This window comes from Acinonyx jubatus, chromosome A1, assembly GCF_027475565.1.
Source record: "Acinonyx jubatus isolate Ajub_Pintada_27869175 chromosome A1, VMU_Ajub_asm_v1.0, whole genome shotgun sequence".
In the NCBI taxonomy this organism is placed as follows: domain Eukaryota; kingdom Metazoa; phylum Chordata; class Mammalia; order Carnivora; family Felidae; genus Acinonyx; species Acinonyx jubatus.
The window spans coordinates 100,562,887-100,589,279 of record NC_069380.1 but is presented as its reverse complement, the minus strand read 5'-3'; the positions used below and the strand labels follow the sequence as shown (position 1 = coordinate 100,589,279).

The 26,393-nt window shown below is 39.8% G+C and overlaps 1 protein-coding gene across 10 annotated transcripts in view; it reads right to left on the bottom strand.

Moving 5' to 3' along the window:
- Positions 1–26,393, bottom strand: part of CSNK1G3 (casein kinase 1 gamma 3) — a 105,035-nt gene that overhangs the window by 2,851 nt on the left and 75,791 nt on the right. For 2 of the 10 annotated variants that reach the window (XM_027076808.2, XM_027076807.2), the window contains exons 9-13: positions 25,521–25,669; positions 23,451–23,546; positions 19,680–19,775; positions 10,154–10,260; positions 9,417–9,440 (exon numbers count right to left, since the gene is read on the bottom strand). In XM_027076808.2, the coding sequence (XP_026932609.1) occupies positions 9,417–9,440; positions 10,154–10,260; positions 19,680–19,775; positions 23,451–23,546; positions 25,521–25,669 (472 nt within the window). The remainder of the gene's footprint in view (positions 1–9,416; positions 9,441–10,153; positions 10,261–19,679; positions 19,776–23,450; positions 23,547–25,520; positions 25,670–26,393) is intronic. The other 8 variants (XM_027076812.2, XM_027076811.2, XM_027076813.2 and 5 more) reach the window with 8 other exon arrangements.

The window sequence follows — 26,393 nt, the reverse complement described above, 5'->3', positions numbered from 1 at the left end:
TCTGGCAATGGCGTGCTTTTATAAAATTCACCTTATGCACTCTCTCCCTTTCTTCCTGATATTTACATCTGATTGTTAAGACCAGGAAGAAAGAGACGGAATGCATAAGGTGAGTCAGAACTAGAGTTAGAATTAGAAAAGGAATAAAGGGGTTGACGGGCATTGAGGAGGGCACTTGTGGGGACGAGCACTGGGGGGTCGTATGTGAGCGATGAATCACAGGAATCTGCCCCCAAAACCAGGAGCACACGGTATGCACTGTAGCCAATCTGGCAATAAATTATATTAAATAAATAAATAAATAAATAATGAATAAATAAATAATAAATAAATAGAAAAGGAAAAAAAAAAAAAAGAAAACCAATAACGATCCTAAGAGTGAGGATTTTATTTCCAGCAAGAATTAGTTTAGATTCCAAAAGGAAGACGAGGAATCCCAAATACACTCTTCAACAAACATTTTCCACCACACTTACAAACTGGAAGTGAGAAAATAAAATATGTCAAGACTTGCCTCCTTTAATTCTGTAAGGGTTAAGGTCAAGCTCATCGTAGGTAAATTAAGGTAAAAATTATGCCGAACATTTAAAATAGCACAATTGAGGTGACTCAGTTTCGTAGACTATGAGGGAACAGCATGCTGATTTTTATTCCTAGGTAAAAAACAACTCTAGAGATGACCCCTCACAGGCCTAGTTTTTCCCACAGTAAGTTCTCCTCGTCATGAGAAGACAGCACATGTAACGCGTGAAGAACAAGGGTGAGGGTGGTACAAAGTCAAAGTTAAACGAGAAACACCGAGTGGCAACTAACAACAACAAAATACACGCATATGTATGCTCGAAAAGCCTGGCATCCCTTCAAATAAAGGTCTGGCTGTTTTCCTCTGCCACACGGAACACAAAGTCCACCTATCAGAATACCAAGGGGACAGGCAACGCATATAGAGGCTTCCACTTTTCCACTGAAGTCCAATGTGTGTGCGTAGACAAATATGTCAGTCCTATTTTGTAATTAAAGAAATATTTATATGCGTGGTGATTCAATTAACACAATACTGCCAATTCGAAGCCAGAACACAATGTGACCTTATAAAGACGTTCCTGTAATCCTTAGCAGCCGGCCTGCATAAAAGGATATTCCATGAATGGCTTCAAGCTAAGCATAACGGAGACCATATAACTTCAAGTGTCCTACCCAGCAAAATATGGTGGAAGATGAAATAATTCCCGGATATCTTTTCTATCTTTCTGCGAAAGAAATGTAAACAGGGACCCATACTGTCCGGCTAAATTACATAATTGCTCCACCCACATTATCGTTGGTCAAAAATAATTTCAGACCATTTATCGTGATTTACGGCGTGACTATGAAATCACTATGGGGCATTCAAAACCAAATTACACGATTGTGTTTTTTTAACCCCACTCAAACCGCACATAATGATTAGACCGTGGAGCGTGAATAATTCAAAACTGTATATATCAGTGGGTAAAGATCCAACTAGAAATATGTGCAGCTATCCATCTTTATGAATTTTACTCTGAGGTGACCACCAGAGAAACCAGAGATAAATTACTCCATCAAGGGTCTTGAAAAGAGCTACCTCTAGAAAAGAAGGCTCTAGGTACAAGAGATTTTTCCTGGATTTATAAAAATGTCTTGTAACTATCAGCTACCTAAATACTTTCTCAAATGGGTGTTATACATATACATTTTCTCAAATAAAAAAGTGAAAAAAAAAGTTATTTAAGTCAAAGTGTTAGAGATGAAAACCATTAGTCAAAAAAAAAAGATATCTTAATAAAGGACTGAGAAAAGAGTCATAAAATGTTCATCTTGTAAAAAAAATTTTTTTTCATTGATAGTGAGAAGAGACCAAAGACTTAGAATATTAAATTTAAGAACATGATCACATTTCAATAGACATTTATTTAGTATAAAGTTCTGATAATGTTCACTGTTCTTAAATACTGTCATTTGTCTTTTCAAATGCCAAACTACAATCTTTTAAAAGTTTTCTGCTGAAAAGGTGTTCTAAGAAGTGTTTAAAAATTGTTTCAAACGAGCCTTTTGGTGCAGGGAATTTAAAGCAATACATATTTTGATCAACAAGTTCCATATTTCTCACACTTCTGTTATTAGCAATTCACCATGTCTGACTTGTTTTCCTAGTGACATTTAATCTTCTTTCTAATTCACCAGACAGCTAAGTTCTTCCTATTTCTTAGGTAATCTTTCCTTCAATTATGTATTATTTAACACAGAAAACCAGCCCAAGCATTCACTTGAGCCTAAATAAAATTTTCAAATGAATCATAACTGTAGAGACCTTTTAAATTAAAAAGCAATCTTAAAAAGACATCTATTTTTTAAAAATAAATCCCACCAGTAAAGAGTACACCGTTGAAACAAGACTTGCCAGGGAAGCTGGCATGCTATTTAACTCACTACCACCAGAGGGCAGCATTGCTGCATGCACTATAAATGCATCCACATAGACCAGATGCTCTAGAAGTAGAATTACAGTTGTAGAAGTTGAGAAGAAAACTGATGTTTAACCTGTGGCTGGTTTCTTAAAGTTCATTACCAAAACGGATGACTTACAGTCTTAGTGATTAAGAAAGTGGGTCTCGTGTCAATTCCCTTCAATCTAAAACAGCGCTGCTCCCACGTGGCCACTCTGTCACGTGACCATTTTACGTTGCCCCCCCCCCCCCAGCTCCCTCCCCCGCCCTCAGGACTCATCTGAATTTATCTTATTTATTTTCTTATTATCTTGCATTGAATGTAAGCTTCTTAAGGGGTTACTCACAGTTACGCCCCACAAATGGGCACAAAAATCCCGCCAAAATCTTTGTCGAATAAAAAGTGGAGGACTTGCCTCAGAGACGCAACTCCTAGCCTAAGAACCGAGTCAAAATTCCAAAGCATGTTCTAAAGTGAGAGTTCTTACCTGGGGCCCACAAGCCCTAGTGAAATCTCACTGAATGCAGACTTTGGTGCCTGTGGAAGCTTTTCTGGGGAAAAGCGGTTTGCACCAGATTCTTCAAGGAGACTAATCCCAAGTGGCACCGCTCTGTCTACATGGTACCTGCCAGGTCCCCCTCCAGCTCCTCCACCTCCAGTGAGTCCTTGGACCAGAATCTATGAGCTGAGGGCTGGAAAAACTGAGTGGCCACCAAGGCATCAATTTATATGAGTGCAGGCAAATGTGTAAAAAGAGGCCATGTGATTTTAACCCTTGGTACAGCTGAAAGAGGAAAAAAGTTATTGCTAACAGTAACTGCAAACAACAGCCAATACTGCAGGAATGTGCACATACACAAGCTCTCACAGATGCAGGGAGCGAGCTCTTTTGGTCACTAAATTCAACTAGCTGGCCTTAGAAAATTAGCCACACCCTTACATTTTTTAAGCCCATTTTTTGTCCAGGCTGCTCAGGGGCTCTATTTTCTTATGTTATTAGTCTACACCTCATTTGCAGTCTCTTCAGATCTCCACTCTTGACAACCCTGGGGAAATGGAGTAAGCTTACCAGGCATTTAAATCATGTTCTTGTCAATGCTTCTTTTTTTCTTGGCTCTTTCTTGGTTATGCCTATGTGGTTCCAGCAAGCTAATATGCTCTCCCAGGTCAGGCTCATGCTTCTCACATGATTCCATAGCTAGCCTAAAAGCGTTGAAGCCACACCTCTACTCTTAAATTCTTTGGAAATAAATGGTAAATGCTGCTTCCGATGAACTTGAGGGTTGTCGCTGTAAATACTGTTTAGGTAGTAAACAGGAAATCATAACGGATCAAAGTCCTCAACTATGAGGAAAACACAAGGGACAAGGCATTGCTTGGGACACTATACCGCCAATTCCCCTTTATTCAATGCCTCTTTGCTTCCTCTAGGATGTGACTGTCTTCCGAGATCCACATCATATCCTTTCTTCTCACATCTACCCAGAAAATGACCCATGTTGCTCTGTCTGGATCTGAAGTTCCTACCTGTCCCTTCAGCAGTAACTCACTGTCTCCACCTTCGGTTGCGAGACTGTGTTGTACCTGCTGGACCCGTCCCACTTAGGACTCTGGAGCCTAGGCTCTCCTTATCGGGGTCGATGAGTATACACGTATCTTTAATTCCTTGACAAAGGATTTTCTCCCTTCAGATCTATAAATGAAACGTACTTTCATATATCTGGATCCCTTATGGAAAACATGCGAACTGACCAGTTAAGCAAAAAGAATTTAGACAGAAGCCCAAGTCCATCCACAAAACCATGCTAACTGGGAACCACAGATCTATCCTCAGTTTCAACTTCTTCCTCTCCATCCGCGGGCAATCGGTCCCTCAAGTCTGAAATGACTTTCAAAGTTGGGCCATCCTCTCGTGCCAGCTTACTCCAGGACCTGTGGCCTCCACCACTGCTAAGAGCCTCTTAACACACGTCCAGGCTAAATCTCTTCTTCTCCCCAGTGTATCATCCAAACTTGTCTCCTAGAGATGACCTTGTCCTTTGCCTTTACTATCTCACCCATGGTTCTCCATGGTCTAGATGCTAAGCCCACACGGCTCTCACAATGGGGTTCCAATCTATTTCCACTCCCCTCTTGGTCTCACCTTGCATCAAGCTTCCTGTCCAGGCAGCCCATACGACACAAGGGAGGGAAGGAGGGAGGGCGGACGGATTTTATAGAATGTAATGAGCCCCAGGAAATGACACAAGCCTCAAAAGTGCTGCCCAACTAAATGCCTCAAGGCTCGATCTGATGGTACCATTTCTTGGCTTAAAACCCACAGCTTGCTCTTCTGTCTTGAGAACCGATCACGTCTATTTTTTTTTTTTTTTTTTTTTTTTACTTGCCTACAAAAGTCCTTTGCGATGAGGCACTTAGGCGACTTCCCACTGTGATGCGTTCACACACTCTGTACGTGCCTGGGTTACTCCTCTCACCTGCCTCACTCTTTCCTCGCTCCCGTGCTGCTCGGCCACTTCTCCCTGTCTCCTGCATCCAACTCCTTTGCCAAACCTACTCATCTTCGAGAACCGGGACCCATGTGCCCTTACCCAAGAAGAGGTCTCTGATCTCTCAGCTGGAAGTGCACACTCCAGTCTCTTCAATCCAGTAACACCATATCCTAGAGGCCAATCCTGGAATACCTGGTATTAGGCCAATGATTCTCAATCCTGGTTGCTCCTTAGAATCAGCTTCCAAGCATTTTAAAAGTACTGCCAGCCGGACCTCCACCACAGACCAATGAAATCGGAAACTGATAGCACAGCCTGAGGGCTGGCCTATTCTGCAAACTCCCCAGACGCTTGTGATTCGAAGCCAGGACTGAGGACTACCACCTGACAGTTACTGGGTACTTGCTATCTTTTCTAAGGGAACAGCAGGGCCTTGGCTTCTCCTCCTCATCGTGACATTACCAAATATGCAGTAACTGTTCGGCAAATGTTGCAAAGGGGAAAGACAGCAAGGGAGATGAAAAAAGACAATGGCATAATACTTAAAAAGTCAGTAACTAAACCAGAAGAAGCCTTGTGTTCCTAAATTCCTGGAGGGAAAGATAAGGGTGCTACCATTTGTATCACCGAACTTGAAAAAGAAACAAAAAACTCTCTGATAGAGTGAAGAAAGTGAAATCTCATCACTAACAAAGGAGCCATTTAATGTGCTGGACAACAGTGTAATTTCCATCATTGGGAAATCACGTATCGAACCTTGAGACGCAAAAATGTTCAGAGGCACCGGGTGGCTCAGTCGGTGAGTGTCTGACTCCTGATTTCGGCTCAGGTCATGATCTCACCGTTTGTGAGTTCGAGCCCCAAGTTGGCTTCCACACTAACAGTGCAGAGCCCGCTTGAGATTCTCTCTCTCTCTGCCCCTCCCCTGTTCTCTCTTTCTCTCTCTCTCTCAAAATAAATACTCAAAAATAAATAAAATGCCCAATGTAAAATATACTATAATCAATAGGGTGGGGTGAGGGCGATCTCTGTCAGTCACAGAGAAGAAGAAAGAGGGGAAGCTGGAAACGCAGTGTGGAAGAGAATTCTCGACAGGTGATGCAATTTAGGAAAAAACACACTCTCGTGTCTTCACTACAGACTAAGAAGGTATGAGTGTAACAGTCACCCTGATTAAAGGGAAACGAATGCGAGGTGTTGAAAGAGTTTTCAGCCAGTGAAGAGGCAGGGAAGTTCAGAGGATTTCTGTAGCCCATCTGCAGGAAGGCTTTACTGAAATCATGGGTTGCTATCCATTTTTTTTTTTTAATAACTGCTTTATTAAGATACAACTCAAATCTCATACAGCTCACCCTTTTAAAGCTTACAATTCAGTGGTTTCTAATATATTCAAAGAGCCCTGCATCCGTCACCACAATCAAACCTGAAAACATTTTCACTGCCCCCAAAAGAAACCACAGAGCCTCACCTATCAGCAGTTACTCCTGCCCCCTCTCCCCTGCCCTGGGCAATGACTAGATTCCTCTCTTGATTGACCTATCTGGACATTTCACAAAAATGGAATCCTGGGGTATTTTTTGTGCCTGGCTTCTTTCACTTAGCATCACGTGCCTGATTTCGGTGTTGTACGTGGCCAGCAAACAATGGTCAGTCCATTGTATGGATATGCCACATTATGTAACTGCAATTATCTAGTAATAACTCACCATCCTGTTTTAGGCACTGGGGATCTGAAGATGAAAAAGGTCTTGCTTTCAAGAAATTCAAGAAGTTTCAAGAAGCTGGAGAGAGGTCAAGAGAACAATATACCGAGAGCAGACTGAAAGAACCCACAGAATAGTGTTCAAAATGGAGAATGGGGCTGGCCAGGATGAGCAGAGGCCAAACTAGGAGGGGGATGAAGGGCCTGGGGCCAACCGGGCCAAGGAACCTGGACTCAAATCTCCAGGCAACGGAGGACCCTTCCTTCAGGAAGAACCTTCCCACCACACTTGCTTTTTTTCTCATCTTCTAACACCTACAGATAGAAACGCAAACCTACAACATATACACCCACACCGATCCCAGCGAAATAAATCACCATGCCATTCTTCCAAGCTACCTCCAGAAAGCGTGCTCTGATCACCCTGGCAGTAAGTAAGGCTTTTCTTTGTAAGCCCTTACAGGTTTTTTATACCTTTTCATGGTAGTTATCATGTACAAATTACGTATGCATGCGGATACACTGCAATCCTCCCTGCTGGTGTGCAATCGACTTAAGGGCAAGGGCAGTTTCAGATATTCTAAAATCCAAGCAGTGTAACTGGTGATTAAATAAACTGGGAAAAGGTCATCGATTTGGCTAAAAGCAGGTGTCTGGCACGACGTGTGCACAGAACGGCCAGTCTCAGCGAAGAGGGTGGGTATGGAAGTGAAAATATGAGACACTGATGGAAGAAGCACACAGCTGAGAACACAGAGATGGGGAAGGTCACTGGCAGCCGGAAGCGGAGGAATAAATAGGGTGGGGATAGTTACGGAGCCCCCTCCACGCACCAGACAAACAAGCGGTGCTTTATCCCCATTCGTTTCCTCAACAGCCTACGAAGGAGGTATTCATAGGCTCGTTCTGCAGAACAAGAAGTACGCTTCAAGAAGGTAACTGTAAGTGACACAAGCAGGGTTCTACAGCCTGTGCTTGCCTGCACAGGACACGTGCTCCCCACCGTGACACATTGGCACCCTACTTTTGTAAGTGAGCTTACGTCTGCACAAACATCAACTGCGGTTTTTATTCTTGATGTAAAAGTGCCCAAGTATGTAGCTAATTATACCCTCAAATCCACTAAAATAAGTCAGACTGTCAATAAGGGCCGAAGTCACAAGTGATAAAAAAGGATACTTGATCACTACGGCTCTTGAAAAAGAAATATTCACAAAAGAAGTTTCCTGATCTTGCAGCCAGCAAATAAGCATTGTTCTGAAATTTATGTAAGGTTCCTCTCGGATATGAAAAGAATGTTCCAAAATTCACTAATCTAAGGAACTTTCTTTATTTACCACCAGGTGGACTCAAAATTTGTCCTGAAAACTAAGAGGAACATATTTAAAATTTTCTTTTTAATGTTTAATATTTTTGTGTGAGAGAGAGACAGCGCGCACACACGTAAGCAACGGAGGGGCAGAGAGAGAGGGAGACACAGAACTTGAAGCAGGCTCCAGGCTCCGAGCTGTCAGCACAGAGCCCAAGGCGAGGTTCAAACTCACAAAACTTGAGATCATGATCTGAGCCAAAGTCAGACACTTAACCGACCGAGCCACTCAGGTGCCCCAAGATCTTTTTTTTTTTTTTCAATTTATTTTATCTATTTTGAGAGAGACAGACACGGCGTGACTGGGGGGAGGGACAGAGAGAGGTGGGGAGAGAGAGAGAAAATCCCAAGCAGTCTCCCCACTGCCAGCGCAGAGTCCGACATGGGGCTTGAACCCATAAAGCCGTGATATCTTGACCTGGGTAGAAACCAAGAGTCAAAGAGTTAACCGAATAAGCCACCCAGGTGCCCTAAGAGGAGCATTCTATTTACTTTAAAAAAATTTTTTTTAATACTTATTTATTTTTGAGAGAGGAAGAGAGGGAGAGAGAGTGAGTACAAGCAGGGGAGGGGCAGAGAGGGAGGGAGGCAGAGAATCGGAAGCAGGCTCCAGGCTCTGAGCTGTCAGCACAGAGCCCGACATGGGGCTCGAACCCATGAACCACGAGACTATGACCTGAGCCAAAACCAAGAGTCGGATGCTTAATGGACTGAGCCACACAGGTGCCCTGACTAAGAGGAACATTTTAAACATGGCATTAGGACTAGAAAAAAGAAAGGATAGTTTAAATTCAACATTAATTCAACTAACAGAATTTTTTTTTCATAATATCTGCATGTAGCAGGAAGTATTTAGACGAGGACTTCCCTAACACTCTCTCTCTAGAGTTAATCATGAAATGTATCAGTGTATTCCATGTATATTCAATGGCAACACAATTAGTAAATGACATATGGTTTTAGTGACACTACAGGGGTGAGGGTGGGGGATCTGCTACGGGAATTAAAAATTACAAACAGGAAAAGAGAGAGCTTAAAACTCAAACTTCCTTCTGTTTAAACAGCAAATAAAGCCTCTGTGTTACAAAACAAATGCACAAGCACAAGCAGAGTGGGTGTTATCAACTACTCAATTAACAAGTGCCCCCAAGTCTACGTCACTTAAAGCAAAAAAGAAAAAAAAAAAAAGTTGCAGCAGGCAAAAGAGCTCCTCAAACAATTATTTCTTGCTTTTCAGACCTCAAATAAATGACACCAAATGTTTTTGAACAACTTTTACCAATTATAATTTCTATGTTGAAAGGTATGTTTTTTTAAAAAAGCAAAAATCTTTGAAATGACAGTCAAGGGAGCTATTTCTGCCTGCCTACACTTGCAAACTCACCACATGTTCAACACTTTCTGGCAGCTATACACAAAAAAAAGAAAAGAAAAGAAAAGGAAAGGAAAGGAAAGGAAAGGAAAGGAAAGAAAGAAAGAAAAAGAAAGAGAAAGAAAGAAAGAAAGAAAGAAAGAAAGAAAGAAAGAAAGAAAGAAAGAAAGAAAGAAAGAAAGAAAGAAAAAGAAAAAAAATACAAGGAAAAGAGAGAGAAAGGGAGGGAGAGGGAATGGGGGGAGGGAGGGAGGGAGGGAGGGAGAGAGAGAGAGAGAGAGAGAAAGAGATCATCAGAAGTAGCCCACATTGAAAACATCACATTGTTTTTCATGCTTAATTTTTTTCCAAGCAGCTTTATCATTTACATTCGTAGAAGAACTATTGTGAAACTAATATGAACACATGCAGCATACTATAAAATTAATATTCTTATGCTTACAGAAAAAAAGAGCATCTATCCTATGGAAATAATTTTCATGCATCAACGCTCCTAAAAATAAAATGCTAAAAACAGGCTGTTAATTCTAAGTAAGAAATTGAGCACAGTTCCTAAATCATTATTTTTGTATTGTAAAACTTATTTACTGAAATAGCACTAGTTTCAACTTAGTGGTTAAAATAACTATAAATATCACTTGTTTTGCATGCACCTATTCCCTTAAAAAAAGTCTCCAGGAATACTTGTAAATGACTATAATTCTCAAACATGCATAGTTTAAGAACAAAGAAGGAAAACAAATCCGTACTTGGTTTCATCCATCACTTCTACTTCCGTAGGGGCTGTGATGGGTGCATTTGAACGACCTGCGGTGGGGTCATCTGTGTTTAACTCTCCATTTGTCGAACTTACAACCTGCCGAAAAGAAAAAAAAAAATTACATATACACAAAGTAACAGATTATACAATGATAAAAATTAAGATTAAAGTATGCAAATTAGAAAGTTAATACGAAGAACACAAAACAATTAGTATGTAGTTGCGTTGTTCATAACTGAATAAAGTAACAGGTCTAATATTGTATGAAAAATCAAGGCTATCCAATATTGGCTTTTCCAACTAACTCCCTTTTCATCTTGAAATTTCTGTCTTGTCTCTTTGCCTCTATTTTTAAGGCTAATTCCTCTGCTCCAGTCCCATCAGTTCCCCCAGGTGTGCCCATCTCCCTAGGCACCTGGCTACGGCATTAACTGGTCCCTTTGTGAACATCCATACAGCTCCTTCCGACAGACCTTGTGCTTCTGTCTGCACCCCCTGCTTCGGTCTCCCTCGCCTCCTGCCGACTCCTTCACCTGGCTGGTCAGGCCCCTGATCCAGGAGTCACTGTGATTCCACTCTCAGACTGAAACCCTACATTTCATCCATCAGCGAGGCCTGTTAAATCCTCCCCCAAAACATAGCCCCAGATGAATCAGTTCTGGCCACCTCTATTACCACCAGGGCTGTGGTTCAGGCCACCTCAAAGATCTCTTGTGGATATGAGAGCAACAACCTATTAACTAGTCCTGCTTTCACCTGTCCCTACCCTCCATTAACGGACGGGCCACATGACAACCGGAGCGCTCATTTTAAGATGGAAATCAGATCACGTATAATTATCTGCTTGAATCTTTTCAAGGGTCAACCACCCGTTTCACTTAAAATAAAGATCCGTATTCTTTACCCCAATTTACAAAGCGCCACGTGTGAACCCTGCCTACCCCTTGACCTCCTATTACTTTTTCCTTTGTTCACTAGCCTCCATCCAGTATGTCAAACTTATTCCTGCCTTAAGGCTTTGGTATCATCTCAATGCCTGAACTCTCTTCCTGCTGAATGGCCATTTTCCTATCTTTCAGATTCTCAGAGAACATTTCTAAAGCAGGCCTTTTCTGTCACACAATCTAAGACTTCCATTCAGACACACTATGTCACGTTATACTCTACTGCTAACTCTTTGTATAGCATTTACTCAGAGGCGATCCTCTGATTATGTGGACTGACACCCACTCCCACCTCCTCCTGCTCCATGACAGCAAGAATTTTGTACTGCTCCCTTCTATATCTACCCGCTATACCTGGCACAGAACAAGAAGTCAATACATATTTGTTGAAATAAATGAATGAATGAATGCATGCAAGGATGAGCGAAATCCTGAAACAAAATAAAAATCATGGCAAAACACCCACATTCTCCCCAATCCTCTTGGTCGTACAAAGTCATCTTACTATCCTATTTCTTGCTTTCCCCTAAACTCCTTCAAAACAACAGTCTTAACACTTTCATCTGCCATTCGCTCATTCCTTAACTTCCTACAATCTGTACTCTGTCCCTACATCAGATTTCTATTAAGATTGCTCTTCAAAGGTTACCGATTCCTAGAAAATAGATTCAGTTGCTCTTTGCTCGATCCGCATTTTCCTGTACATTTCTGTATCACTTAGCACCAGTTGGTACTTTAGAGTAAGATGGGTCTAGAAACAAAAGTTAGCTCTAACAGCTGTGCAACCCAGGAAAGATATGTCATCGTGCTGAACTTCAGTGTGCTCAACTATGAAATGGGAAACAGGAATATCTATTTAACAAGACTGATACGGGGATGAAACGGAATCGCTATGTAAACCGCAGTGACAGGCATGTAATACGAGCTCCGTGAATGGCAGCCACCACTACTCTGCCAGTGTTGCCTGCATTCGTGGCTTCAGCCACAACCCCTACGTAAAGCACCTGCTGAGCCAACCACCGACCCACACACTCACTCAGACCAAGTTCGGTACCTCAAACTCCGTACTTCCAAAATCGAACCTCTCATACTCCCTCTTAAATGTGCTCTCTTCTTGTATCTATGGTTCCAATTTCCAGTAACCCCTACCATCTTCCCAGACTGGACTCCAGGCTCAAAAGCGAAGAATCAGGCTGCTGCTTCTCCCACCTGACCTCGTCATAAGAAAAATAACGCTAACGTATCATGGGGCCTGGACACCACATTGACAGCTGGCTACTGGGTCCATTTACAGAGCCCCATTTAACTGCAACGTCACTAGTTCACATGTTCTTAATAAGAGGTCACGACATGCCAGGAAAAGCAACTATGCGTCAACCTACAAATCTAGATTAATGCAGGAATCATGGAGGCTGAGGTTCCTATATCCTATGTGGATCTACTACCTACAAATGAACACTACATTTGTGGCCACGGCTGAAAAACACACAAAAACCACCCAGGTCATCTTCAGAGACAACCAACCCCAGGAGAGGAACACTCCCATTTGTTTCTAAGTCTGCCCCCCTGTTGAGACACCAGCTTCCTCCTTCTTGGCATTCTACTGAGTTCCAAGGCAATTTTCTCTCTTTATTTCTCCCTCTTTCTGAAAACACCTAACAGTCGCTATTTGCTCTAATTATCAAACGTAATTAAGCTCTTTATTCTTAATTTTTACAACGTCAGAGTTCCTACAGTGAATTACAAAGGAGAGCAGGATTCTTATCTTATACTCTTGTACTCGCCACTATCTGTAATTTTCAGGATGCTTTGCATACAAAAGATAAACAGTTCACTGAACAATTTCCACTGCTCTTCTCTCCACATAATAGTCACAGGTTTCTCCTCCTTCTCTGTGTTCCAGAGCCCTAGACACTTGGACGGATCCCGTCTCAACCTATAGGCAGCTCCTCGAACATGTCTTCCCTTACTTTAAGTGGCATAATTGAAAATTTACACCTCACGTATTCTAAATTTCCAACAAGAGCACCTGTAAGAGCATGCTGACTATACAATCCGACTGACTTCAGTTCACACAAAGTCATACCTGACTCTAATAAGCTTTATTCTACTGAAATGTTTCCAATCTCATTCCACGTGGTCAACCAGAACCAGACCAGAAGGAAATAACATCCTCCATTATGTCCTTCTTTAATGTAATTTTTCTTTGCTTTCCCAGATTCCCTAACTCTCTAAGTAGAGGCTAACATCCCAGGCTAAGAAGAGAAGCAACACGGTAACAGAGTTCTCCTATAAAAGCAGCCTACTTAATACCGGTGACATAAGAGTATGTCAGGGCAGTAGAATTGCTTTCACTTAAGAAAAACTAAGGTCTTTATGCAAAGGGGGATTTTACAAAAAAACAAAACACCACAAAAAAAACCCCAAAGACATAGTATTATAAATGCTATGTCATTATATTCCTGGAGACCTAAATCGATCACATATACACAAATGATTTTTATCAGCCAAATTCTAAAGAATGATTTCATTTATGTGACATTTCTAGAATTGTAACTTGACCTAGAACCTGCAAGTCCACGAAATATTAGTGTCCAATGGCTGATTTTTTGTAACAAAAGTGTATCTAAGATGACAGCTGCTTTCAAGTCTGACATTTGAAAAAATAACTCAGGTGTTTTACAGGATGTTTTGTTCTTGCTGTTCTTAAAGGAATGTTCTCTGATAGTCTCACGGTGATAAGAAACTCAGTCTAATTTTTATTTTAAGAGGTTACGGAAAAATAAAAGAAATAATAAGGCAACCAGATGAAGCGGAGTTTAAGGGGAGAGAATGTGGAAACAGCCTGCAGCTAAGTGTGGGAGATAACTGATGGTTCACTTAAGGGCTGCCCACTATACCTGATTCCAAAAGAAGTCCTTCTCATAGACTTTTGAGTACAAAGACAACACACGCTACCTTTGTCATCAATGACTTTAGAAGGGCAATTAATTTACTTTCCAAATCCAGCGACTTCATACAAACGAGTTATACTACCACCTTCCTAATTTCTATCTGACTTATGGTATGCATGCTGCCAGGTGCATAGTACAGGCTCTCTGTCTTCATTAACCAGATCTCCATCCAGCCAGTAAATATACTAGAAATACCGAAATGTTATATATCTCACTTACGCCCTAAGCTTTTTCTAAAAGTCATCTGTAAGAAAGCACACTAAGAAAAGAAGGCACAGTTTAGAACAATTTCCAAAGAGATCACTGGACCCTGGTCAGGGTTCACACCTACCACATGAACCAACATTCTTACATATTCTAACACCTAGAGCGACAGTTCTAACTGATGCTCTTGATATTTCCAACTGACATCCTGAAGGCACAGGGACATCCTCACGGACTTTCGGCCAAGATGCACCAAAATGGATTTCAATCTCACTTCTGCTGATGCAAGTCCTAAGCAGAGCCCTCTACTCTTTGAGTACTCAAGGCTCTAGAGATGTTACTGGAAATGTTACGGTAGCAGAATCCGAAAGCAAACCTGTAATGCGGATTTACCCCAGTGGCACCGGGACAAAGAGTCTCCTGAGATAAACGGAAGGAGCTGAGCTGGAAATGACTTATCTCCTGAAGGCACACGACTCTCCCTGCACAACCTCCCCCTAGCAGATTTCAGTGCCCTGGAAAACAGGACAGAAAGATAGGACTGTACCGGTCACTCATTCCCCCGCTTGTCAGTACCTCCGTGTTTTCAAAGGTTTGATGAAGAAAGCTGACACTGGTTATTTGCAGTGTTTTAGACAGATGAGTATTCACGATGGGCACAACAGAGGACTGACTGCGATGTGGTACTGACTCCTGAGACTTGTAACGATACATGTTACCTTGTCAAGAGACACTTGTCTCTTTCCTGCTATCATTACCTGCATTTGTATTTTTCGAGTCATGCTGACTACAACATCACAGCGCCCGGTACGACAACTGTCACGCTTTCGTGGCCATCCCCGCGACCTGGCTGCACAACACAGCAGCACTGTTTGTGGTTCTGGCCTTCCCCCCGGTCGGGGGGTGGAGGGGGACGGAGCCACGGAGTTCCTTAACTGCAACCCAACGCTGTACAACTAGAGGAGATCTCCAAACCATCAGGAGCTGCGCCATCTCACGTACTTTGCCAGGAGCCCCCCTTACCGTTTGTCTTCCTCCCTCTGGCAGAAACCACCTGTCCACTCTCCAGACCAGGCTCTCAGGTGACCTGGTGTCCAGGGAGTCATGCTACAGCCACTGGCATGGCTCCCAGGGGATGCGATATGAGCACTGCCTGCTGCCAGTGGTACATTTTAAAACCTCATTTTGGAGGCGCCTGGGTGACTCGGTGGGGTAGGCATCCGACTCTTGATTTCTGCTGAGGTCATGATCTCACGGTTGGTGAGATCGAGTTCTGCATCGGGCTCTGTGTTGACAGGGAAGATTAGGATTTCTCTCTCTCTCTCTCTCCCTCTCTCTGCCCCTCCCCTGCTTGCACATTCTCTCTATAAATAAAATTTTTAAAAATAAATAAAAAATAAATAAAAGCTCATTTTGGAGATCCTGGTTCGCCAGGCAGAAAGGGATCAAAAAGGGCTAAATGACATTACCTCCTCCCTCAGCCCCCAACACCAAACTAGATTCTACCTGCTAAGTATCTCTCCAGACCTCTCCCGTCTTTTCATCTCCGCTGCCCATCACTTCCCTCGGCCACACCTGCCTTAGACTTCTCCTCCCTCCAGTTTAGTCTCCAGCAAAAGTCTCCTTTAGAAAAAACACTAATCGGGTTATCCTGCTTATCTCTTCACGGCCACCCAACATTCTCAAATAAAGTACAAATTTAATAACAGGACCTGTTAGGTCCTTCATGATTTTTCTCCTGCTGACCTCTCAGTCTCATTTCTCAACACACACACAAGCTTGAATGGACGGTAGTCATTCGCTTAGTGTAAAGCCTCTCTCTCCTGCACAACCTTACATGTGTTGTTTTCTTGCCTGGGACCGTCTTCCCTTGACCCTTCTCCCTTCTTCAACTGGTAACCCCTACTGATTCTGCACGTTAAAAACAGGTGAAAACACAGATTCAGGTAAAAAAGAGATTGCTTTTTCCAGGAAATCTAAACCTACAAAATCCAAGTTAGGCCCTTCCCTATACATTCTTAGAGCACCCTGTACTTTCTCCACTTATCACACCGCCTGTTTAATTAACCCTCCCCATCGACTGAAAGGTCCATGGGAACAGGCACCTTGTATCTGTTACTCCTCCTTTTTATTCAAAGACTCCAGCAGGGTGCCTAACACCTCCTAGTAGACATTTACATAAATTTGCAGAATAATGTAATGGCCAAGAAACTGGAAGTAATGGGTCTAAGTTTCTCAGCCATATTTATTACCAAGGATTCTAAAGGAAGCAGAAAGGGGCGCAAGCTGACTGCCCTGGGAACTCTCCCAAAACACATATAAGCCAAGAACAGATGCAAAATAAAGTCCTCAGATACTTAAATATTATTTTTAATCTCTCAAGTGGGAAAAGTTTATCCAATGTATAGCTGGAGCCTTCTGGTCAGTGAATTAATATGATTACACTAAAGATATTGAATAAAATTAGATAAATCCCACTTTGACAATGCGTTCTTTGGGCTGTACCACTAGACTTCACTTCCCAGACACTAATCAAGTTTCTTAATCTGAAAAAGCAACAGATTATTCTAGTATATAGTATTTCATAAGCCCCACCTTCTATGCTAAATACTTTTTAAGTTCTCATGACAAAACAATGAGATAGAGGCGTTATTAATGTTTCTGTTTTACTGATGAATAATATAAGGCATAGAATGTGAACTCGAATTTGACTCCAGGGCTTGCGCTCTTAAACACAGTGAAATCAACTTGGCAACCTATCTGTTTGATCTGTAATGCATATAGTAATTCTGGAAAAACAAGGCGTTCATATTTGGACTCCACTATTCAGCTCCTATTAAAAGCACATGCGAAATAATGAGTAAGTGAGGATCCTTCTGTAGGTCAAAATGGCAAGAGGTTTCATCTTGCATGTCAACTGGAAGCAGCCTGGAATGCTTTGAGGTGCCGTGCTGAGAGCAGTTCGGAGTTCCAGGAAAAGGGTGCAGTGATAGGTGCAGAATGGATGCCGTGGGCCCCAAATCGCTCACTTGGGGTACTCTTGATTCTGCTTCCACATATCCTAAATGTGTACTGTATTTACTTATCACCAGAGAGCTCTTTACTTATTATGGTAACGTCTTTCCTAAGAAACTACTGGATAACATGTCCTTAATATTTGTTGAAGGCAATTTTTTACTTGCCATAAGAAGTCAACACTGGAAACTTTTGTCCAATGGGTCATGTAATGATCATCACACAAAGAATCTCAAGGCAAATTATCCTCACACTTGTGTATTAACAAAAAGGTTTTTCTCTTTATCTCTTCCCTTTATCAGACAAGATTCCTTTGTTCAGAAACAAAGGAATTCACTTATTCATTTATTATATATATTATATTATATTATATTATAATAATAATATTCATTTATTATAATTATCACATTACCTCGGATTTTAGGCACCTTTCTTTCCTCTGATTACTAGTTTTAAATTACAATTTTATTAGTCCAATTACACAAGTGTCCTGTTGTAACTTTTTCAACTTTTTAAGTGGGGAGGACACAGAGCATAAATGAAGTCAATATTTTAGGATAGAACAAGATTCAGGCATGAGCCTACTTACTCTGCCAGTAAATTTTTCACAGGAGTCAAATTGGCTTCGTGTCCCATCATGTCAGCTTACATAGTGTTGTAAAATAAATTCAGGAAGTCAATGAAAATAGTGAAAATTTTTTGTTTTACTTATGAATACAGAATTCTAGGAAGTAAAACTGATCACTTATTACATATTAGGATAAAGCCAGATGTAGTCTCTGTAGGAAGAGAAGCTTTAAGAAGAGGGGATGAGAAAGAACCAGAGTTGAAACGACTCTTTGGGAACATATGAAAAAAGAGAACATAAAATACCAGAGTCATGAGCCCACAATCAAACTCATTCACCCTTTGATTGTCCAGAGATCCCATGAGCTACCTCTGGGAATCCCACAGAGTAAAAAGAAACTAAGAAAATACAAGAGTGGTAATGGTACAGAAGTGGTAGGAAAGCTTTCTAATAGTGTCTTAACTGTTGTGACATCCGTGAACACTGAGCAAGACACCTGCTACTGTAACAAAGAACATTTTAGAAACGTGTAAACATATACAGACACGTACACAATCCAGTTTGTGTTATGAAACTAAATGTAATTTGCTCCATTAACTTTTCCAAGGATATGAATTGGAGTCATAATAAAGTTTTACAATTCAGGCACCCTTGTCTCTTGAGTCCCTCAGTCTAAATTTTTATAAACTCTTCAAATATCTCTGTTACGCAGGACTGAAAGTTCCACATACTCCAAAGTTCTATAAAAATATTGGGTTACGTAATTTAAATTGCCTCTAAGATTTAATGTGAGAAAAACATGAGAACTTAGGAGATTTAATCAAGAATGGATTTTTTAGAATTCAAAGCAAGAAAGACTAAAATCCAGAGCAGAGCTCCAATAAACTAAATATATATAGATACACACTAAGAAAAATGCAAATTTGGTAAAGCATAATGGAAAATTATTCAAGTGGAAATACGTGGAGGAAAAAAGTCAAAACTTTTAAAGAAAGTTCCAAATTGAAATGGACTGAGATAACATTTATTATCTCAATTACTTTAAACCAGCATTTAAATTACCTTAAGCTGGCATTTTAAAAGAAATAAAAGACTTGGCAACCTTTCTCTTTCTACAATACACATAAAAGATGGAAATTTAGGGGGCATGAGAGGGCAAGATATAACTATCTCTAAGTGCACAGAAAACGGGTCCGGGAACGAACACATCAAAAATAAATAAATAAATGAAGGACTGTTTTAAATTTTTATAAAGAAAGTTGAAGGGAGCATTCAATAAGTACTTGCCCTTGAAATTATTTTCTCCATCTGCTATTTTCTACAAATACAAACAAAATAAACCTTTATAAAAATTAAGGTCATGTTTATTTGACCAGTTAATCAGAAAGTACATTCTGAGTATGAAGGATGGAAAAGTTTCGTATCTATTTAGCTGACTTAAGTTTGAAGAAGGCAAAATCAACAAAAGGGAAAAAAGATATGGAAGTGTTCTATTACATTAAAAAAGACTGAGCTTATTATTGGAAAATCAAGCTTAACACATATTTCACACAATACAGTTTGTCTTTCTAACCTGTTGTGAGTATGACTTACCTAACTGTTGTTGATTATACTTGCAAAAATGAACAAAGGTAAAATCGTAGTATCTCTCGCTGGTGGTCTCTCTAGGCCATGTTAATTTCACTTTTTTGGTTAAATACAAAGGAATAGGATTATGGAGAGTTCAGCAACAAGTTTTTCATTAGGATATGAAGTCATGCCATGAGTTTCAAAAAAGGGTTAGTTGTATAAATTTGGGAAATAATCACTCATGCAAAAATCAGAAAATACCTGTACCGAGCCACCATGTCTGTCTGCTGCAAGGTGAGCTCTCAAATGGTGGGGATTTGCCTGCTGGGAGTCCCAAGCTGCCCTGTGGTCTGCCGACTGCCATTTATTTAATGCATGTGGCATGCGTGGAAGAAGAAAAACCCAATATGTTAAACATCTCATCCTTATAATAGAGAAAACAAATGTATAAAAGGAAATTTAAAATACCCTCACTATTCTGAATCACAGCTGCAGTTACCTTTGCGTACTGGATGTGGAGAGGTTCTTAGTTAAATGGCTACTATTAGGTATTGATCAACCACAAGAAGTAAAACAGAACCATAGAATTTAGAAGTGAAAGGACTTGAGATACCATGGGCTCCACCCTTAAATTTTATAAGTGAAGTTAACAAAGAACCAGGGAGGTAAAAAATGATGTGCCCCAGAAAGCATTCCAAATAAATCACAGAAGTACTACGATGCCATCCAGTATGATTTTCTTACAGTAGAGGTCCCCCTTGGTTTTCTGATGAGGGACTACTTCTGGCAATGTTAAAAAAGATAGTCCTTAAATAGCTGCACTTAGATCCTAAAAAATCTTTCTCTCTTGCTTAGTACCATGTTTCTGATTGTGAGGTTAATATGAGAAAACAGACAAAGCTCTCTGAAAAGGGAACAGTGTTATAGAGAACACTAAATGTATATGACGAGCAATTTTTTGTTGTTGTTCACTGACACTCCTACTTATTCAATGAATCCCTTTGCTTCCTTCACCTCTTTTTATCTGGTTCAAATTAAGGAACCCATTCCGAGGACAGGCTGATAATTCTTGATGCTTTTACATGACTCGGCAAATGTGCATGGCAATAACCACAAACTAATAATCTACCAGCAGAATCAGGAGTTGCTTAAGAGGGGTCAATGTGTACATTTCAGGAAAATGTGGATGACACTAATAAAAAGAAGGGCAAGGGATAAAATATTTAAAATTCTTTTTACAACTTGGTTCTGCATTAGCTTCTTTGTAGGTGTTATCTCATCTTGAGATACAGAGTATTATCCTCATTTTAATGAGGGAAGAGATTGAGACTTTAAATACTTGCCTAAGATCACAGAAATTGCAAAATACAGCAGGGATTCAAACTCAAGAGCCAACTGCTCTGCTCTGCACATAGTACTACCTAGCTCCTTAATACAATTACACATGTTCTCAAGTCTTCAGTCCTCCTTTCTTCCTCTCTTTTTCAACCTAAGTCAAGAAAAACTTGCCACAAAAAAGAACAACGTACCACAATCCACCGAGTATACTAGGCTGTCGGGAGCCTGAGCCTATCAGTAGCCAGAGCAACCCTGGGCAGGAAGAGATGTTAAGTGCAAGGAGCACAATGAATAAATGTTCCACCACTAAGCTTCCCAAACAAACTGTACAAGGCCAAGTTATGTACGAAGTGTGAGATGGCATGAAGTACGTCTATCAAAACAATTACAAGAGTTCTCGACCTTTTCATTAAACCCTCCATGTTCATGACCCAAATCTGGCAGGTGTGTAGCTTAAATTGAGATAAATTAGATGAGAATGGATCTGAAGAAGAAAGAAGGAAAATGCTGCTGAAATAGAGACAAATACCTCCATGCTGCCCAGAACAACAGGTGACATGAGAGGGTCATGGACTGCATTCAGAAGACAGTAAAAGCTCTATCGACAGCCTCGCCTCAGAATCCACTGTCACGTGCACGTGACACTGTGTCTAAAATTTCAGGAAACCCGCAACTTCAACCATCGACTTCAGGTTACAAACTGTGCATGTGGGGACATTACAACATTTCAGCCATTCAATTTCATGTTCTTTTGCGACTGTCAACTTTGGGTTTCTCACAGGACTGAAATATTTGTTTACTGCTTTACAGGTATTTACGAAACGTTTTTGAGTTTTCCATCATGAGGACAGTCTGCATAGCCAGGTTTCAAGTTTAATATATAAGCTACCCTAACGGGTTTCCTGAAAAAACACAAAACAAAAAACAAAACTCGACTCCCTACATTTAGTGCAACAAGGACTCCACACACACAAAATATGGTTCCTACCCCCAGTAAGCTCACAATCTAGCTAGGAAGACAAGTCTAAACCATATAGAACTTAAACTTGAAAATACTTACAATCTAACTGTATTCGACAATAAGAACTTCACTTACTGTGATACCTAATAGCTCAGGTAGTGATTTCCAGAGAACATGAATTACTGCTCTTCATCCCAATGAGAAATTAATTGTGATTTATAAAACACCAACCCTAAGTTTGGACTTTGGAGCCATTTCTTTCTATAGGCAGCACCTTACCAGAGTATTCAAGCTATCAACGAGTAGTAATTTATATATGAAGTAACTTCTATAGAAGACCGGTTCCTGTCCCAATTTTACTAAGGCAAAATTCTAAAACTACTCTTTTTAAAGTGGCTGTATGTTAAAGCATAATGGTTTTAAATATCCCCTAAATGGAGCACTTTATTTTGCTATGATTTTTAATAAGTTGTGTTTTTTCCTTTGATTTTCATCTCTTATTTAACTCAATGGAACTCCAGTGGGATAAAAGACAGAAGAGGAAGAAAGGCTAAGGATCATGTGTTAACATGATCCTTCCCCAGAAAGGGTTATAACTGAAAATTCTAAAGAGCCAAATTAGCAAAATGTTTCAGGTCAAAGATGGGTTAAATAAAGCTTCATTTCACAAAAATTTCAACAGCTTTCAATTACCCTGCCCAGGAAACACACACTCTTCGCTGCCCGTTTATCTTCTACGCTTTGCCTCAAACCTACTCTGGGCTCCAAGCAAACTGCAAAGCTTACTATTCCTCAAACTCTACATTTTTCAACTTCTGCTTCATATCTTACCCTGTTTACTCTCCCCCAAAATGGCCTTGTGCCTCATCTGCCTTTAAAAATTCCCTTCATTCTTCAGGCTCATCTCAAAAGCCACCTTCCCCATGAAATTTCTATAAATGCCACATATTCAGTGATCCCTTCGTGGTACTATATTAGTATGTTTCATGTGATCGAGCTTACACTGCTTGGCAACATAGTTATTTATGAGTTTATTATAATAATCATAACAGCCTTGAGAGAGGAGGTTTACTGAATGCTTACTATTATGCTAGGAATTAACAATCACTATTTCTGTTTCACAGAAGAGAGAACTGAGGCTTTGAAAGATAGAGTAATTTCTCCAGGATCAAGTCATATCCAGGTCTACCCAATTCCAGAGACTGAGTGAGCTCTTAACCGCTCATTACACAACAACTTCTTACAGGTCACACTGTTTTCCTTACTTTCCTTAGTTTCCACTAAATCAGACTATAGTTACAAATACCAACCGCTATTACAATTTATTCCAACAGCATATCCAAATACTTCTAATAGAATATCAAATATTCTCAAAGTTTATACCAACTTATACCGCTAATTAGAAATTTATGATTACACATTTTCATGTGACTTTTAAACTAGTGAACAGGGAAACTAGTAAACAGTAAAGAGTAGGTTTATTTGTTGCAAATCTATGTATCTTCAATCCTTAATATGGGTGTGTATATAATCTGTTTTTTGTCTATTGAAGAAAAAATAGGTATTTCAATCCTTCGGTATCAATTTACATGTGTGTATACGCTCACACACACACATATACACACACATATAAAGCTATCATCTGGGCATGGTAAACCACCAAATATGTTTAAGCTCTCAGAAGGTAGTACAGAAGGAAATATAGATATTTCAAATCTGAAAAGGCAGCAAACCTGATTTTTGGATTGTTGCATCTTGTCTCTGTGTTGATGTGCTTCTCTGTTTGAGGACAGAGCAGGATCCTGCTGAACGGCGCCCACTGGAGTAGGCTACAATACAATAGTTAACATCAATACCCTCTATTTCAGAAGTCTCACTTAAAATCGTTTAGCTGCTTAAGGGAATCAAGGAAAAACTAAAGACACTTAAAGCCTGAAGAAAAGATACCATCCTTGAACTGTGTCATTAAAAATAACAAGCTAACACAAGGGAAACGCAGCTACTCTTTAGAGGGTTTTCAAAATATTTAGATATTTTATCAAGTATTCACTTTTTTACATCAATACAAGACTTTCTAATGCTGTCTTTACTTTTAGGTTACTTTATCATATAAAAAAAAATGAAAGTGTATGTGTGCATGTCTCTCAATTTCAAAGCTAATGTATAAACACAATAAATTATTTTAAGAAAATTGAGGAAAAGATTTTTTTAAAGAAGGTCATGAACTGGCTTACTGTCAATATTCTGGCACAGGAGAGACTTATAAAAATTTTTATTGTTCAAATATATTTCAAAATTTAACATAAATACTTTAAGCACAGTTTATTCAGGCTGACATCATAGATACCACATACAATCAAATCACTTTGGATTAAAGAAAAATATAGATTAAACACTTAAATAAGCCATTGTTCAAAAACATGTGAATCTGAGAGTTTGGTAGTTCCAAATACGGATAAAAATTCACTAACAGTGAGCCACAAGTAAAGAAAATCTTGTACGACACTCATACTTATTAAAAAAAAAAAAAACTGGTGAGAATAAGTATTTTAAAAGATGCCTCTTCAAAGAAAACATTTAGGGGCACCTGGGTGCCTCATTCGGTTGAGCGGCCAATTCTGGATTTGGGCCCAGGTCATGATCCCAGGGTTGTAGGATCGAGCCCTGCCTCAGGCTCCACACGGAGCATGGAGCCTGCTTGAGACCCGCTCTCTCTCTCCCCCTCCATCTGCCCCTCTCCCCATTCGTGCACTCTCTCTTCAAAATAAAAAATAGTAATAATAAAAGACAAATAAGTAAAATAAAGAATTTAATGACAAGTCCCTTTATAAGTGATCACCAATCCTAGTTACAACCAAGATAAATTTTCTTAAGTTATAAAAACTTAGAACAGTTTTAAAAACACAAAACACACTCCAATTTTTAAGTATCTATTTCAAGACATAGCCTAAAACTGCTAGTATAGCTAGAACTTACAAATTTAAATTACAAATGTTTTGAGAAATGGCTGAAATAAGCAAAATGTATAACAGATCTTTAAAAATAATGGGACATTATGCAAAAAAAATACATATTTCATATTAAGAACTAAATCAGGAATGACAGGGTGCCTGGGTGGCCCAGGGTTAAGCGTCCGACTTCTCTTCAGGTCATGAACTCGCAGTTTGTGAGTTCAAGCCCCGCATCAGGCTCTGTGCTGACAGCTTGGAGCCTGGAGCCTGTTTCGGATTCTGTGTCTCCCCCTCCCTCTCTCTCTCTCTCTCTGCCCTCCCCCACTCATGCTCTGTCTCTCAAAAATAAACAAACATTAAAAAAAAATTTAAAGAACTAAATCAGGAATGAAAAGTGCAAAGTAACTCATTACTTTAAAAAGCAAGGAGTCCAGGGGCTCATGGGTGGCTCAGTAGGTTATGCGTACAGCTCTTGGCCTCAAATAGTCATTCTACACTTTGTGGATTCAAGCCCCTCACTGGGCTCTGCACTGACAGCCAGATGCTGCTTGGGATTCTCTCTCTCTCCTCTCTCTGCCCCTCCCCGGCTTGTGCTCTCTCTCTCTCTCTCTCAGAAAATAAATACATAAACTTGGAAAAAATAAGTAAATAAAAATAAAAAGTAAGGAGTCCTAATGTGGGATTTTTGTAAAATTCAAGGAATAATTTTAGTATGGGGCTACTTAAAATGTCCATTAAAATGAATCTTTTAAAAAAAAGGTATTTGTCTCAACTCTTTTCACTGAAGAAGCTGTACTGTGGAAAATGAAGTACTACAAATAATCTTTCACTATACAGGAATAAAGTACTCACCAACTGTTTACCAATCCAGTCATATTCATAATCAAACATATATCCTTTTCGATCAAATAAGTCAGTAAAAAGTTTTCTTAGGTAGTCATAATCTGGTTTTTCAAAAAAATCTAGTCTTCTTACATAACGAAGATACGTTGCCATTTCTTCTGGAAAGGAATAAAAATTATTCTGATCACACCTGTCTATGTACTTATTGATAATAAAATATCATATCTAAAAGCACAGTGCTACAAAAACACGAAAACAGTAACAACATTCTAACGCAATTTCAAATTTTAGGCATTTAATCAAAATGAAGTTAAAAAGGAGAAGAGAAGGCAAGAAAAACATATGGTCAAAAGAAAAACGAGAGGTTTCATTTAACAAATACATTGCTTCATTTCATTAGGAAGGGCTAAAACTTTTATTTTACATTGTTAGTTTGAAGAGAAACCTTGTACTAAAGGTTGAATTAAAAATAACGTATCATTATTTAAACACAAGCACATTACTCAGCTAATTTATTTAAAATACTGGTAGGAAAAAAATATTATGGAAAAATGTAAGTTCTGAGAAACTGAACATTTAACTTGACAACTGGATGAAGGGATTCAAAGCAAAGAAAGCCTTGGGCATTTCAGTCATTCAGTTCAAACAATTATATTAAGTAAGCAGAAGAGAAGAGAAGAGAAGAGAAGAGAAGAGAAGAGAAGAGAAGAGAAGAGAAGAGAAGAGAGAAAAGGGAAAGAGAAAGAAAGGAAAGGAAAGGAAAGGAAAGGAAAGGAAAGGAAAGGAAAGGAAAGGAAAGGAAAGGAAAGGAAAGGAAAGGAAAGGAAAGGAAAGGAAAAGAAAGGAAAAGAAAAGAAACAAAACAAAGTGAAAAGAAAAAAG